Here is a 16,765-nt window from a genome sequence, read left to right as displayed (position 1 = left end):
CAAGTGTCTGCTTCCTGTAGGAATAAGAGAAAGAATGTGGGTTATGGAAAGTTATGCAGAATTCCCAATCCCAGATTAACTCTTAACACCGATTTGTCCCCCTACCAAACCATTTATTCAAATACCTGAAAATGTTACAACTGGGAAGGGACTGTATATACCTGCTCATCCAGCTTCCTTCTTTCACAAATGGTAAACCAGGGCTGGAAATAGGACTTGTCTCATTCAAGGTCCTAATCTAGGTCTCCTGGCTCTCTCCAGGGTGGGATCCCCACTGTGACATGTTGCCTCTTGTGGGATATGATCTGCTCCTCCCACCAAGTTCCCCCGGAGGGAGTTCAATAAATCAGAAATGGCAGGCGATGCAGGCAGAGGGAGGGCAGGGAGAGCAGCAGCGGGCCCGGCGTTCACCAAGGATTAGATGGACATCATATGAGCCCAGTTTTTTATGTCCTTTTACTTTTTTTCATGACATATTTTTAAAAAGTATAGAAATTAGATTTAAAAACCATTTATATTTACCATCAAATCTTAATATTTTGCTTTACTTGCTTCACGCACATTTTTAAGGAATGAGACATTACAGATAATGATGAACCCCGAGCTCCCTGTCCTGTCCTATTTCCCTCCCAGAGAGAATTACCATCGTGTATTTGTTCGTCAGTCCCACACAGTTTAGACTATATACGGGGTGGGGCAAATGTAGCTTTACAGTTCTTATGGAAAATAATACAATAACTAATAAATAAGAATACAAGAATGAATTGTTTCACGTACTCACAACTGTAAACTTACTTTTGCCCCACCCTGTATATAGGTATCCATTAAAAATAAAAAACATTACTTTCTATATTAAAATATATTGTCTATAAAGTTTATATATACAGTATGCTATATATATAGTATAATACTATATCTTTTATTCTACATCTTGTGTTTTCACTTATTATAATTTTGAGGTGTATTTGTGTTGATCATTTAATTCATTTGTTTGAATTACTATATAGTATTTCACTACATGACTATTTCTCAGTTTATCCATTGGCGTTTTTATTTGGTGATGAGTTATTTTTACTTTTACAACAAAGCTCCACCATGTTCTTGGCCCCCAGCCTAGGAGAGACTGACCTGCTACATGTGATAATTAGTCGGCCCCTGTTGTGGGGTGATCGGAGGGCTCTAGGATGCCTCTGCTAGACTCCTGATATCCCCCATCCCCTAGTCTCTCCCAGAGCTCTGCCAAGAGTCCCTTTGCAAAGGGACTTATTTCCCCCTCTGAAATGAAAAATAACAACAGTTTCTAATGGAAAAAATCACAAAATAAAGAGTGCCAGGAGTTAGGAGGTTATCATATCCCTTCTTACAACTTGACAGAGGACAGATTTGGGGTAAGAAGAGCAAACTCTCCAAGGACTGCTGCCCCTGGTCTTCACACCCCCGGGTTGGCATGAGGTCTGTGGCATGGACTACTAGAAGGGGAGAGAGCAGAAAGCAGAAGTGTGAGACACCCAAGACTCTCCACTTACTGTTATCTCATCCAAACCCTAGGGGGCTCCTGGATTGCTGACATCTCAGGTGTCAGACCGTTTCATGTTTTTAGCTGATGGGAGGTTAGTGTATAAAGCAACACACTGTGAGAAAGTAGCCTGCAAATACTTCAAAATGAGCCTGGTGAGGCCCTCTTTGGGGCCTGGCCAAAGCCGTCCTCTCAATCTGTCCCTCCCAACAGGTGATAAAGAACTGATACAGGAGGTCCTTTTTGATGCCGTGGTGAGTGCTCCCATTGAAGCCTATTGGACCAGCCTTGCCCTCAACAAATCTGAGTAAGTGGTTGCACGTGTCCCCCTTTCATGGCCATTTCCCCACAAACAGTCCGAAATATGGTTATAGTTTAAGAACTAAACTGTTTGAGGAGCCTGGTGTTAAAGTTCTTTAATTTTCCCCAAAGCTCCAAACCACAAGAGCTAGAGCAGATTAGCGGCTGGGGGCTTGGATGGCGAGCTACTGGGTTTGACATATAATTTGTTTGAGTTTTAACATTACATGAAATTTGGTATGCTGAGGTAGGGTGACACTTCCAAGAGCGGGTGGGGGGCGGAAGGAGCAGTTTGCTTCCTGCCCTGCCACGGCTGCCTCACTCCACAGTCTGGGGGAAGTTGGGATGCGGGCCAGGTCCGCTGGGGAGTAGGATGGGGAAGTGAGCTCTGTTTCGTGAGGGTGTCGGATATAACCCTGTGGTTTTAGTTCCGAAGTGGAGGATGTCGGGGGACGGGGCGGGCAAGGGCGGTTGTCAAAGACTAGGGCAAGAACTGCTTCAGCAGCTTATTATTATTTTATTACTATCATTTTTGCTACTATTTTAAATAGGCTGTTAAAGATTAAAAATAGGAAGAAAAATCACTTCTCTTTCTGATAACTTCACAGCATACGTTATTCAGTTCTCTCTCCTTTTCTGTTCTTTCTTTATTTAGTTCCTTCTGTTCTCTTTTCTTCTGTATATTATCTTCTGTCCTGTCCGTTATTCATTCTGCTCTCATTTCCATTCACTCGTTCATTCATTCACTTATCAAATGTTGATTACATGTTTGTTATGTGCCAGGGATGAGGCTAAGTGTTGGTGAAATGGAGGTAACTCAGTTAAACATGGTCCTTGCCACCATGGTATACGTGTGGTATATGGTGTGTGATATGATTAAGAATTGTGATAACTGTGTTGACAGAAAAATAAAGACATGTAGATTGTAAAAAGACCTAGAGTGTAGATGGAACACAGGGAACGCTTTTCTGAGCAGGAACTAGTTCAAGGGTCGGGGAGCATTCCAGAGAATTAGAACAGCAGGTGCAAAGGCCCTGAGGTAAGAAAGTATTTGACGCATTTGAGAGATTTAAAGAAGGCCAACAGAGGGAGGCTGGAAAAATCAGGAGACGAAGCTGCAGAGGGGACAAGTGGTTCAGGACCTTGGAAGTCAAGTTAAAGATTTTGGACTTTATACTCAGAGTACTGGAATATCTTTGAAGGGTTTTAAGAAGGACATGATTAGATTTGTGTATTTTAAAAATCCTTCTACCGCTATATGGAACATGGATTGTAATGGGGAAAGAAAAATACTAGAGGCTCCTACAGCATTCCCGGGGATTTGCCACTAGGACAGGGCAGCGGCAGTGGGCACAGAAAGAGAGACATGCCCACGTGGCATACTTCAGAAGTAAGACCCTCAGCACTTGATGATGGGTTTGCTGTGTGAGGGGAGGGCAGCTGAACTGTCAAGGATCAGTCTCAGGTTTACAACGTGAATAACTCAGTGCCTCTTCCCAGCATGGGAAATAATGCAGAGCAAGTTTGGATCGGCCAAAGTTCTTTCCTAGACATTTTAAGATTGAAAATGACTATAAGTCTCCCAATTGAGGTAGGCAATTAATACATGAGCCTGAAGCCCCAAAGAGAGACGGCCATTCTCATTAGATTTGGGGTGTTTGGGGGATGCTTACCTGCGTGGGTCTTACTCCCAGGGGTATTGGGAAAGAGTCGAAGCCTTTCCTGGGGTTGCATCCTCCCGTGGAGGTGGAAATGCTTCTGGAGACTTTCATGAAACTCAAATCCCGGGCAAAGATTGCTGACTCACTCCTAACACGTGCTAAAGATTTCCAAAATGGTAGCTTGCTCTCTAGTCCACATCTGTAACTTATTGGGCAGCCTGGCTTTCCAATTCTGTATTGGCTACAAGCAGAAACAAATGCATCGTGTTGGTTTTTATTCCCCCTTAAATACTTAAAGGTAGCATTGACCACTCTGACTACCATCAGTGATCTTAGATTGCAGATGGCATGGAGAATGCTTCGAAACAAATCGTGGCTAGCATCTGGAGCAGGGAAGCAAACTCAATCATCAGTATTCTCTTCATACTTACATCGAAAATAAAATTATATATTTGCTGAGAAAACCATTTGACTTTTTAAAAAGTAGTGTGCATTGCAAATAGCCTAAAGAACATCTTCAAACATAAAAATAACCTAAAAAGTTGGAAAAAACAAAAAACAAGCCTTTAGTGAAATTTCAAATGACTTCTCTTGTCAAGGCCGTTCTTCGGGTTCCTGTGAATGGCAGCTACAGGGCTGTTTGAAGAAGCCCTTTCTTTACTCATCTCTTTGGGGTTGGTGGTGAGGATAATAAGGCCTCTGCTCTAGTAGATGTTACAACTCGGTGCCCCTAAATGTGTTGAATTCAAGTCCCAGACATTTCCAGGCTGTGGGATCCTGCAGACTTTATACAGCAGCTCAGTTGCTTATTTCTGCTAATGACAGATTCCACAAATGGTCTCAGGACCAACAATAGACTTTGTAGCATCTATGCAGAAAGCTGCCTTTCAGGACTTGCCTCCTCTCCTTAAAGTCCTTAAAGTCGTTCCACAGCCCCCTCTCTCTGAACAGACACCCTGAAACTGGAGACAGAGGTGTGTGGATTCAGCCTCGGGGGAGCATTTTCTCTTGATACTTTTATCGTCACGGAGTTCTTGGATTTTCTTGCAAGAATTAGGATGAAAACTTTTATAAGTGATCAGAGTTTGCCTTTCATGCTTGGTGTGCGTGTGTGTGTGCATGTGCTTCTTTCTGTAATTTCTTTTCAAATTTCAGGTTTCAAAAGTGTTGTTTCATTAAAGAGCCTATGAGTCTTAAAACGCAAAAGCCATCATCTGCTTACTGCTTACAGGAGCCCTGACACCTGCCGCTCTGTTTCAGGAATTCGGACAAGGGCGTGGAGGTGGCCTTCCTTGGCACTCGCACGGGCCTCTCAAGGATCAACCTGTTTGTTGGTGCTGAGCAGCTCACCAATCAGTAAGTAGGAGGGACCCTATGTGAGGCCCAGGGAGGCCCTGAGACGGGAAGCTTAAAAGGAGGCTTATTTCATTTCTTGATTCCACCACCAGTAGAAAGAAAATTCAGACACCCCAGGCCTATTGACATTTTTCCTCTCTGTTCGACCATGGGGGCCCCAGTGTATGTGTTCACCTGCCCGTTAGCCCTTCCACAACCCTTTGTTCTTCAGGCTTCTTGGCTTCTGTCCACTGTCCTGGAGTCCTCTCCCTCTCTGGTGAGTCATTTCAGATCTCTGGATGTGGTGTGGCTGCTGGGGTGGCGGGGCAGCCAGAGGACGACTCATCCCCTGACAAATGGCTTCAGGGAGTTCAGCTGTCCCGAAGCTCTGCTGAAGAATTCCTGCCTGTCCGGGAATCAGTGTTTGTTTGTGCGCGTTTTGATAGACCTCTGTGGTCTGCACTGAGCCTGAGGGCCTGTGGAGCCCCACGCCCAGGAGTGGGCAGGCTGGTGTCATTCAGTTGGACAATGTTTCCGAGTGCTTCCAAAGACACCCAGATGGACAGTGTGCAGAGCGATGCCAAATGCAGGGCCCAGATGCCCTAAAACCGCTGCTCAGTCCTTTGTCTCCAGAGAGCTAACTCCTTAAACTGATGTTTGTCCAGAGCTGGCGTGAACCTAGGAAGTCTTTCCTGAGCCCACTAATAAGTTTTCTCAGTTTCTTTTCTCTGAAGCAAGAGACCTTATTAGGCCAGGGACAAACGGAGTCTGAGATTCAGAAAGCATGCAAAGTGTATGTGTGAGAGCCCAGAGGTTCCCGGAGGACCTCACATACCCTTTGAGTTACCCAGTGATGAATAACCAAGAGGGGTGGACCAGGCAGGGGCTCCTCCCCTTTGAACCCGGTTCTGCAGCACTCTGGCCTCTGCAGATGAGGCCCTGACAGTGCCCCATCACCTCATGAAACTGAGTCTGGTGCGTGGTAAGTCGATAGATTTATAGATGTTTTGTGGACTGGCTTTTACTTTCAGTTCAAGGACTCCCTTTCTCAGCATCTCAAATTTGTCATTTAGGAAGTTGACTATAGTTGTGACTTGATTTATTTTCAAGCCCTCTTTCACCCTTTACCCTTGAACAGTTGTTTTTGCAGAGGGCAAGTTGTTAGGGAGAAACAGAAGTGTCAAGACACACATTGCTTCTCCCTTTAGGACCCAGAGAGGCAAAGGGGGAGACAGCGATAGGGTGTCTAATGCTCAAAGAGGAAGGCTGTTGTTTGTTTTGAGACAAAAACAAACAAGAAAAAACAACCACAAAACGTGGCACCTTGCTAGTCTGTTACCTGTGCTATCATAACAGTTGAAAGACAGCCACACATGCTCAGGACTGCTGGGAAGTGTACCTGGCTTGTCTCACTCATTGCTCCACTGTGTGCATCTGAAAAATGGGGGTAATTATCTCCCTGAGTTATTGTGAGAACCAAAAAATTGTAGATATACAACTGCTGTGGGAAGCCAGAAATACCTACAACTTCACATGCCTATCCAAGTCAGATTGATGAAGAATTTCATGTCTAAAGAGAAAATGAAAACTCACATTTCAGTGTTTGTGAAACCTGATGATTTTAGGATCAGGAAACATTACTGCATGATACACCAGTGCCCAGAGGAGCCTGTCTGTGCTGTCAATTCCAGAACTCCCTGCACCCAACATCCTATATAGCATGGGGGTCTCTGTACCTTCTCAGTCCTGCTCAAGGCTCCAAAGTTGGCCTTCTGAATAAGAGCAGAGTGCTTTTTCCAGCTTAAAAGAATAAGATTTTAATTTCTGGAGCATCAGCCTGCTGGTGAGAGTCAGTAAACAAGTGGAGGCAGCAAGGTCAGACCTTTTTGCTCTACTATGTCCAGGTCCAGCAGCACAGTTTCACAGGGCTGTTAGATGAGCAGAGCTCTTCCACAGAAAGGTGTTCCTGCTTCTGAGGGAATCTGAAAGAACTGAGAAATGCTATTCAGGAAAGATGTAGCAAGTTGTCTTTACTACTTGAGGAGTTCTTATATGGATATGAGCTTTGATATACTCTGATCATTAAGCAGATACTGAGTGCCCAGGGAATGCCAAGAAAAATAAAGTCTCTGCCTTTAGAGAGGAACTAGAACATGCTAGTGTAAGTTACAGGGAGGCATAGTTCAGTGGCCTCTAAGAACTTGAGGGGAGCTTCTGACAGCGTGAGCTTCCTATGGAAGTAGTGAGCCCCACATCTTTGGAAGAGATCAAGGGATCACAGGTTGGCCACACCCTAAAGTTACAGAATACTTTTCTAAACTGGATGCCAAATTCAAGTAGTTCCTAATAACCAACTAGTTATAATTTAGCATATAAATTTTACCATGGTGAAACAATAGAGAATATCTGAGCACTTCTCTCCATGGTCTATATCAATGATTTCCAACCTGTGTGCCACAAGAATTATAAAACATGCAATACCTGACTATTTGGTCAGGAATGCTGCCTCTTTTCCCTTAGATTGTCAAATTAAAAAATGACAACAGTCAACACAACAATAGCCATCAGTGTGAATGAATCAAAATTATATCTATTTTTTTGTCATACCAGCAAAGAATATATTTATTGGTGTGCCGCAGAATTTTAGTAAGTCGTTTATGTGCCATGAGATGAGAAAGGTTGAAAGTCACTGCTCTATATGATCCAACTCCATGCTACAAACTGCTGGATTGAAAATGGTGTCATTTCTGGTTCAACTAAGGGCCTTCCCCCTACATACACATTGTCCCCTGACTGGCTCCCTTCCTGAGAGATCCCTGCACAGTGTGGACTAACCAGACAGTCACTCCCTCCCCGAGTTGTACCATACTGGCCAAGACAAAGTGCTGGAGAGTAAACGTGACTCTGGAGATGTCAAGCAACAGACTCATTGGGACTTCAGTGTGTTTAGGGCTGGGAAGGAGGCGAGAGAGTGAGCAAAAGCTCCTCTCCTCGAAGATCTTGGGGCGCTTGGGGTGGGGGCGTGACAACTGTGCAGGTAAGCCAAGGGAAAGAAGGCCGTGTCGGAGGGCCCAGGGCCGTGGGCCCAGCGTGGGGCAAGAGCTCGCACGTGCCTTTGTGGGTTTGCATGGTAGGTGGTATTTGAGGTGCACCTTGCAATGAATAGGACTTTGACAGGGAGATGCGGGGAGAGTGCACGGAGCCTTCCAGATGGAAGGAAGCTCCTGGGCAGCAGGCCACGGCAAGGACAGTGAGGGACTGACCGAGGACCCAGCGGCAGTCCTGTTTGGCTGGGAAGTAGGGAGAGGAGGGAAAAAAGGAGCCAAGATCCCCACGTGGGCCCATTTTACCTCCTTTGCACTTTTCCTAAGAAGAGTGAGATCTAATTAAAAAGTTGCTCCTCCCAAGGGTGTGTCCGTTTGGTGGATTTTTAAGGCAAGACAGAGCTTCCTGACTACCCTTTGGTCTGATATGCTTTCTGGAAGCTGTTTGCTTTTTTCAGATGCTAAGATTATCAGTTCACTAGATACACTAGGAAAAATCACTTCACCCACCGGGACTCAGACTGCCAGGGCTCTGCCAGGTATTTCTGAGTCGCCTGGGGGTGCAGCGTTACACAGACCCTGTGAGAAAGGCGGGTCGGGGTTCTAAAGGCCAACAGGGCTTTTACTCGACAAAGGCTATTGGGGTACACTGCATCCGTGCCCGGCTTTTCCTTGCTCAGTGGTCATGCTCTTCTTATTTCTTCCCATTTCAAGGGACTTCCTGAAAGCTGGCGACAAGGAGAACATTTTCAATGCAGACCATTTCCCTCTCTGGTACCGAAGAGCCGCCGAGCAGATCCCCGGGAGCTTCGTCTACTCCATCCCCTTCAGCACAGGTGGGTGTCCTGGCTGTCCCTCAGGTCCTGCTGGCCTGGGTGTTGCCTGCAGAGTCTGGGGGATAGGTCTGAGTGCTGAGTGGGGCCAGATTCAGCCTTGAGAGGCAATGCCGACTGCTAGCCCAGCAGTGCCAAACCAGCGACCTGTCCTGTAAGCGTAACAGCCCCAAATAAAAGGAAACTCTTTTTGCCTCACCAGGTTTTGCAAACAGCATTTCAAAAGTGGGACTGCTATTTTAGACCATGTGGGATTTGAATACAAACTTCTCAGTATTTTTTTTAATGTTGTGATGGGCCTACTTAGAGAAAGTTTAGGCAGGCATAGCAACCTTTGCCAAAACCTTCAAGTCACACCACTTTGGAGGCCCACAGTTCCCATCAGAATAGAACTGATTTAAGTGGGCCCGCAGGAGTGTACAGTCTTGTGCTCTCTTGACAGAAAGCTGCAGGGACCAATGGGAGGCATGTAGCCAATGATTTTTTTCAGTCCTAAGATATATTATATCTTTTTTATATTACATAAAAAAGATAAGGTCACCCTCCTCCAAAAAAAGACTGCACACTGTCTCATTTCAAGCAGTTTCAAGAGCAAGCCAAACTAGGACTTCTCTCCAGTTGTCCTTGACTTTTTCTTGTCTCACGCATCCAGTATTGATGGTGCACATTCTGTGTAAGGCTCTGTGCATCATAGAAACATCAGAGATGAGTGAGACCCAGCTCCATGAACTTGGACTCCTCTGGACATTCAGTCTATGCTTATGTTTTATATCTGGCCCTTGGTATTAACCTCATACAAGCATGCCTAAGTCAGCCCCAGTGGAGGCTCTCTAATGCTTATTGTCAAAGCTCCTCCCTTCCACGAAGGAAAATACCTTCCAGAAAAGTTCTTTTGAAACCTGCATAAGACATGTTGGCAGGAGTTGTGCAATAATTAGTTGAATGGGCTCATTAAAAGAAGTTCCCTCATTAATGCAGATATTTAAGAAAAGGTGAAATGTTATAGAAATTCCCTTGCAGGGTGGGATCGTCAACATGATTATCAACTAGGTTCGGCCTGAGCTGGGATTCTTGGAGCCTGTGCTCCTTCACTGCTAGGCCATGACTAGAGCTCTCTGTTTTTGTTGTCAGTATCACACTTTATTGCTGAAAATATCAGCTAAGACCGTGGACCTGCTCATTCTCTGGCGGACCTACCAATGATGTCTTCTTGTGTCTTGCAGTCTCATAATTCTTTCTTTTTCATAGTCCTCTAAAGAAACAACTAGAACTTAGCTTAATAGATCTGGACTGGAATCACTAAGTTATTCTTTGTGACAAAAGTAGCTTTTGCCCCAAAACTGGACAGAGAGGAGCTGTGGGAGATGTGAGCATCCCCCGAAAGTGGTGTGTGTGTGTGTGTGTGTGTGTGTGTGTGTGTGTGTGTGTGTGTGTGAGAGAGATATGGTCTCTTGTTTCAGTTTGCATGGTAATTATTCACCTTTTTCCCTACAAAGAATTATGTCTGGAATAAAACAAATTCTGATTAATTAAGGCTGTTGCTTAACTGGCTTTTGGCAAGTGATGTTTTCCTTGAACTCTCAATGAAATCATCTAATGCAAAGGAATTTACCTTTTCCCTGGTAAAGTTATGGATGATATAGTATCTTAGGAGATTTCATGGCCCCTTTAGATTCAGGGGGAAATGTTAAAAATCACCAGTGCTGTAGCAGAGCTTCCTCTCGTTCTTTTGACTGTGTGTTGAATGCCTGTGCACACTGGAGAGGAAGCTGGTTTTCATTACAGCTTATACTTGGGCCAGGAGAGAATCTCAATTGTTTTGGTCATAGGAATATTCAAATTCAGGTCTGCTTTCTCCCTGCTTCTCAACTCAGTTGGTCCCATGTAACTCACATTCATTGAATACCTTTTATGAGGCAGTAACGAAGTAGGAGTTTGTGCTCAGTATCTTTTAATTCATGGCATTGGAACCATTATTAATGATTGATAACCTCTTAATACTGATGCCTTATTGTTGCCACATTAATAAGAGTTTGGAGTAAGGATTGTATTCCAGCTCTATCCCTGTTTAGAATGATTTTGCTAATAAAAAATTGGACTTAAAATTACAATTTTATAGATCAGTGAAGTTTTAACCAACAAATCAGACCTAAAGTTCTTAACTTGTAAAATAATTTCCAAACTTTACGTCACGCAGCTCTTTGTGGCTATATTCAGAAAGGCAATACAAATATGATTACCGACACAAGTAAACACTGCAATTAGTAACCAGGAATTGGGAACAAATGTGGTCTGTCCATGATGGTCAGCAATCTTGATGGGAAAGAGGTTGAACGCTCCCAGTGTAGGTGGTCAGAGCCCAGTGATTGCTTCAATGGGCGACTGGCTGCCCAGCACCTGTGCAGCAGAGTGGGCCAGCTCTGGGTCCTGGGAAGCGAGTCGCAGCACCATCTGCAGAATTGGTGACTGTGAGCCAGTACGATTACTGTCTTAACTTGTGCACTATGACTTTTCTCAATTTCTGTGTGTGTGTTTTTCCTACAGGAACAGTCAACAAAAGCAATGTGGTGACAGCAAGTACCTCCATCCAGCTCCTGGATGAAAGGAAGTCTCCCGTGGTGGCAGGTAAACAGTGGATTTTAATCACTGACTATAAACCAAGCAGCGCATCCACTTATCTGGCCAGTCAACTACTCCTAGGTACCAGAAAGTTGGTTTTCAAAGGAAAAAAAAAATTAATTACTCCCTCTTCGGCTTGGTGTCATCTCCTCCAATCCAAGGCTCTGGCAGCTGGTTGCATTTGATGTGCAAACAGAAATCTTTCCCAGGACTTTTATCCTTAAACTCTGAGCCAGTAAGAAGTTGTTGGATGTGCAGAGGAGAGCCTTTCCCGGCAGTGGGCCACATGCTCATTTAAAGTAAGCGCCCGCTCGCACTTCCATCATTAAGATCACAGTGGGCATACAAGGAGATTGTGGGTTTGTTTTAGGCAAATACAAGCTGAAATGCGCCCTTCTCCAGCGAGCCTGAGATTTTCATCACCCTAATCCCCCTGAGGAATTAGAGTTAAATGTATCTGCAGGTGCTAGGTTTGAGAAAGCCAAAACATTTTACGATTGAGAGTCTTGAATTGTAAAAAAAAATAAGAAAACCCTGTTTCTGGCTTTTCCCATCTCTCTCACTCTCAGGAGTGTCAGTAGATACCTGTGGCTGGCTGGATGCTTTCACTGATGTCTGGCCCAAAGGGCCAGAAACTGCCACAAGCCCTCCTTGGAGGAGAGTTGTGGAGAAAATGGAGCTTAAGAGCATGTCTGGCATATCATCTATTTCTGATAAATCATTGTTGAATCCATAGCTTGATGGATGGGTGAGACCTTCCAAGCACCATCCTTGTATTGGCTCACTTTACCAAAGGGAGTCATTCTGTTTTGTTTGGGGGCAGCCTCCCTCAATAAGTTGTACTGGTGGGTGACTTTGAACCTCAACTTCTGTGTCTTCTCAAAGGTTTGTGGGAAGGAATGCAAACAGAGCAGATAGGCTTGAAGTGGTTGTTCTTTGGCTGGGAAACTCTGGGTTTTCTTCCCCCATTTATTTCCAGCTTGGCCTATGCATCATGATTATATTAACAGGTACTGAAAGATTTGGGGACAGTTGCCCTGGTTATTTGTGGGTCACTGGGTATGGCAAGGAAGTCTTATGTATCTGGCCTGCAGCTCATCTTGAACTAAGCAGACCTATAACTAATCAGCTAGGAGATAAGGGATCGGAGGATTCATGGCTGCTGTCTTCAAATTTTGTCACTTAGTGTCTCGGGTTCCTCGATGAAAGTAGGAGACAGGATCATTATTTTAACTCAACAAGATTTATTTGTGCTTAAAGGAAGTTAGACTTGCTAACCTCCAGGCTGACCCAGCCACACAGCTCTGGAGGCATGTTATCTCTCTGCAGCTGGTGCCACATGCAACACCTATTGATGACATGGTCTGACCAAAGCTGTCTGTCTGTCTATTTGAAATTTCCTTTTAAAACCATTTCCTTGGGTTTCTCATTTAGTCATCACGAAGAATGTTAAGTGTTGGCCCTAAGATGACTGTACCCATCAAGCCCATAAACTATGCCTAAGTATTTCTAAATATCTTGCATTTCATAAATGTCTATTTGTCTGAGTAAGGGTGAAACATGGACTTGGCCTGGGCATTGTACCTCCAGCCCCAAGAAAAATGTGACTTCTCCAAAGGGTTTTCTGGTCTACTGTTGAGTTACACAGCTGGCCAGAGACCACAGGCAGGTTTGGCTCACCTTTAATGGGTGGAAAAGACATCCTCCTGTTTATTGCTACTTAGTAAGTGTCAACTGGTCCCCATTTTCAAAAGATAATTGCAGAGCAAGATAAAGAAACAAGGTTATCTGAGGAACTGTATTTAGTTCCTACTTCTTAAAAATGGTATTATTAATCTTCCTTCTCTGGTATGTTGGGTAGACACAAGATAAAACAGGTGTGCCCAGCTCAGTCTTGAAGGGTGCCAAGGGATGCAGCACCATGAAGGCAATGACCTCTGGAGGACCATTCTGTCTCCAAAAGCAGAGTGGCCTCCACAGCACTTCCCCAAATTTCATTGACTCTGACTCACCCATCATGTTCTTGTGTGATTAGTTTCCATAACTTTCTTCTGCGTATTTTCCTCAAATTAAGTGGACGTTGTTTACCACTCTAAAGTGAAAAAGGCCACTTTAATTGGGGAAGAAGCCTTGTTTTGGCAGGTGGACGTGGAATATGTGAGCAGGCTTGTCCCCCACCAGTGTGTGCCTCCAACAGCAGATGGGATACAGCCAACTGGCAGTAATTTGGGCTTTCAATGAAATCCTTGTGTTAAATTGAAGTTTATCTGAAAAGAAAGGTGAACAATTTTGCCAATAGTTATCGCGGACTGCTTTGAGAGGCCTGCCCAGGGCCCAGGCCCTGCCCGCTGCTCTCACGTGTGCCGGCTGCACGTGTCTCTTGGAACAGAAAGAGATTCTTGTTTTCTTTTGTTTTATTCTCTTATTTCTTTTTTCCCTTGTTTTCATTTTTAAACAAAAACATTTAGATACTCATCTGTCAATGACATCTTTGAAGAAAGGGCAGTCAAACTGGGCAGGATTCCATTTAGATGTCAGCCCCGGTGCCTAAATGGGCCCCATCCATCTTCTTGGTCTGTGACATTGCTTACGATCCTCTCTCTAGGAACCTGCCAACTCCCCAGATGCCACTCTTGTGCTGAATTCTCTTAGTTTCCTTTCCCACTGCAAAGGGAGATGTGGTAGGACTTTCCCTTGGACCTACCAAGTCTCTCCAGCCCTGGAACCTCCCGTGTGTGTTAGGCCCCCGGTCCATTTTTCTGTTATTACTGGAAAAACAAACCTTACACTGTAAGGTCCACATGGATGTGTCACTCAGTCTCTAACTTGCAAAGTGTGTGGTCCTGGGTCTCTGAAGTTCAGTCTAAACCAAGATTGAGGTCATTACTTCTCTCACCTGACTCTGGGTTGACTTGGGGATAACATGAGAAACCGAACAAGAAAATACCTGGATATGAAGATGTATAAAAAGGCAAGGGTTTGGAATGACCCATTTTTATCTCCCTGTTGCCAGCCTATCTATTGATTCACTCATTTATTCAATAAATATTTTTTGAACTCTGGCTTTTACCAGACACTCTAGATATAAACGAATAATAACCAGGCCCCCGTGAATGACATGCCCTTCCTTGCCCCAGAGGCTGCAAAATAAGTTATTTTTTTTAAGCCATGTCTACACAGGGCAAACTAATTGAAGAGCCAACCAACTATCTCGAAGGTCCTAGAGGTCAAAGACTTTGTTCTTTCCATCGTATGTCCCTCGCAGCAGAACCCAGTGGAGTACCTGAAGCACAGTGGGCCAACCCTTGATAGGAAGTCTATAAACTGAATTGACCTTGAAGCACCCTGTCCTGCCCTTACTTAGTTATTATGACTCAAGTTCCATAAAAAATGGCATTAATTCTTCACTTTACTCTCAATGAAGAGACTGGTCCTCGGGGACTAAGAGTCATAGGCTCTGCTCCCTCCATATTCGGATGGAAATGACCTGGAGAAGAAAACAAATGCTAGGCGTTGGGGGGGGGGGGGGCTGAGCCAGGTGGAAGGTGTAACTGTGCAGGGAGCTTCCCCCCTGTGCAGTGTTTTTCTGACCTTCCTACTCTCCTTCTAGACCTTCCCTCTGACAAATTCAATTTTTGCTAAGTTCATATTGCTGGATTTTCAAAAGAGTCGATAATAAATTTCAAATTATTTGGGCTTGCTTTAAAATGTAAATTTTAACATGTCAAAATCTAAACTCTCTCCTAAGAATGTTCCAGTTTGATTTCTTAAACGAATTGCAGACTCTCCAAAGGCAAGGACTGTCCCAGTCATCTTGCTATTCACAGTGCTAAGTACAAGGGCTCATGTGGGGGAAATTTGTCAGAAACATTGACTGAACAAAGGACTCGAGGGAGACGAGACTCGTTTTTACCTGCTGTATGTAGGTACATAGCTTGTGACACTTACTCTCCAGACAGTGGCGCGTGGTGCTGGACTAAGCAGGGCACCCAGCAGTGAAACGCCAGTCCTCTCCAGGGGATATGACACAGACCTACGTGCGTATTTTAAGGAATAATAAAACTGCTCAGAGCCCCGTCCGAACGGCAGCTGTGCTAACCCATAGTTACCTCTGCCTTAGCAGAAGTCTTTTCTGAGGTGCAGGCATAAAACCTGATACTTAAAACAGCTAATCTCAGCAGCAGTAGAAAGAGATTATAGGTATTTGAGGCATGTGTTTTTCACAGAAAATTTTAAAAACAGATTTATCAAAGTATAATTTATATGCCAACATTTTACCTGTTTTAAGCGTAAAACTCAATGATTTTTTTAGTGGTTTACGGGTAGCGGGGGTCTCTGCTCCGCCAGGTTGTCCCTGTGCAAAGAATACAGACCACATCAGATACATTAATTCACTCCTCGGGGCAAACTTGAAAAGGCTGGTTATGGGCTCTCATTTGCATAATTCTAGGCAGTGTGATAAATAGGAATGTCTGGTGATAGGACAAAAGATTCCATTTTAACGAGCTAATTAGGACAGAGATTGATTAACAGCATTGACCATTAGCTATTGTCAGCTATGAGTTATTTAAACTGAGTGTACAGTTTAATACGGACCCTTCATTAGAACCGGATGAGTAATACTGGCAATCGGCGGAGGCAGACATTCAGCTTGACACCCCTTCTTTGGTGGGATTTTACATATGGTATATATGAGTTAATTGGTATGTCAGGGTCATGTATCCTGTCTGCATGGATAAACCTCTATTTTATTAGATCTGAACAAAGGGAGTCTTTTGTCTTGGCAGAAATTAATACCTATTGATCACACCAGTAATTCTCAAACGGGCAATCCGTGCCCCTTCCCCAGGAGACATTTGACAACATGTAGAAACTTCTTTGATTGTCACAACTGGTTAGGAAGGGTGCTACTGGCATCTAGTGGGTAGAGGTCAGGAATGCTGCTAAGTATCCCACGAGGCACAGGATGGCCCCAGAAGGCAGAAGTATCTGGTTCAAAGTGTCAGCAGGTGCAAGACTGAGAAATGCTGTGTAAACTGACAGGCAAACTCCAACTCCTGCTTTCATATTCAGTGTTTCCCTTATAGGCTCACTTACAGAAAGACCTTGTTTCATTTCTTCACTTTTTAATTAAACCATTCAGTCAATACCCATCTAGTACCTACTGTGGACCTTGTGTTGGGGATACAACTATGAACAAGAACCCCAGAGAGCACTGTGGAATGGGGGAACTGTTGGTTATACAATGAGAGGACACTGCTGGCATCCCATCCCCAGAGGCTGGGGCACAGCTGCCCTGTGAAGAACCATTTCCCCAAATGCTGCAGCACTCCCTGAGAACTGGGCAAGACCAGTGCTGCCAGTGGCCTTCCATTTGTGTGGGAGACACAGACAAATATTGAGTGAATGGAGGAAGGGAGAGAAGAGGGATTTCTAATTATGGTAAATGCTCTTTAG

General features: G+C 44.4%; 1 protein-coding gene across 2 annotated transcripts in view; it reads left to right on the top strand.

Moving 5' to 3' along the window:
• Positions 1 to 16,765, top strand: part of CACNA2D3 (calcium voltage-gated channel auxiliary subunit alpha2delta 3) — a 768,096-nt gene that overhangs the window by 609,279 nt on the left and 142,052 nt on the right. For both annotated transcript variants that reach the window (XM_081159441.1, XM_081159440.1), the window contains 4 exons: positions 1,730 to 1,823; positions 4,738 to 4,833; positions 8,571 to 8,692; positions 11,234 to 11,314. In XM_081159441.1, coding sequence (XP_081015567.1) covers positions 1,730 to 1,823; positions 4,738 to 4,833; positions 8,571 to 8,692; positions 11,234 to 11,314 — 393 coding nt within the window. The remainder of the gene's footprint in view (positions 1 to 1,729; positions 1,824 to 4,737; positions 4,834 to 8,570; positions 8,693 to 11,233; positions 11,315 to 16,765) is intronic.

This window comes from Miniopterus schreibersii (assembly GCF_964146895.1).
Source record: "Miniopterus schreibersii genome assembly, chromosome: 15".
In the NCBI taxonomy this organism is placed as follows: domain Eukaryota; kingdom Metazoa; phylum Chordata; class Mammalia; order Chiroptera; family Miniopteridae; genus Miniopterus; species Miniopterus schreibersii.
The sequence above is the reverse complement of the archived record's forward strand: the minus strand, read 5'-3'. Positions and strand labels throughout refer to the sequence as shown.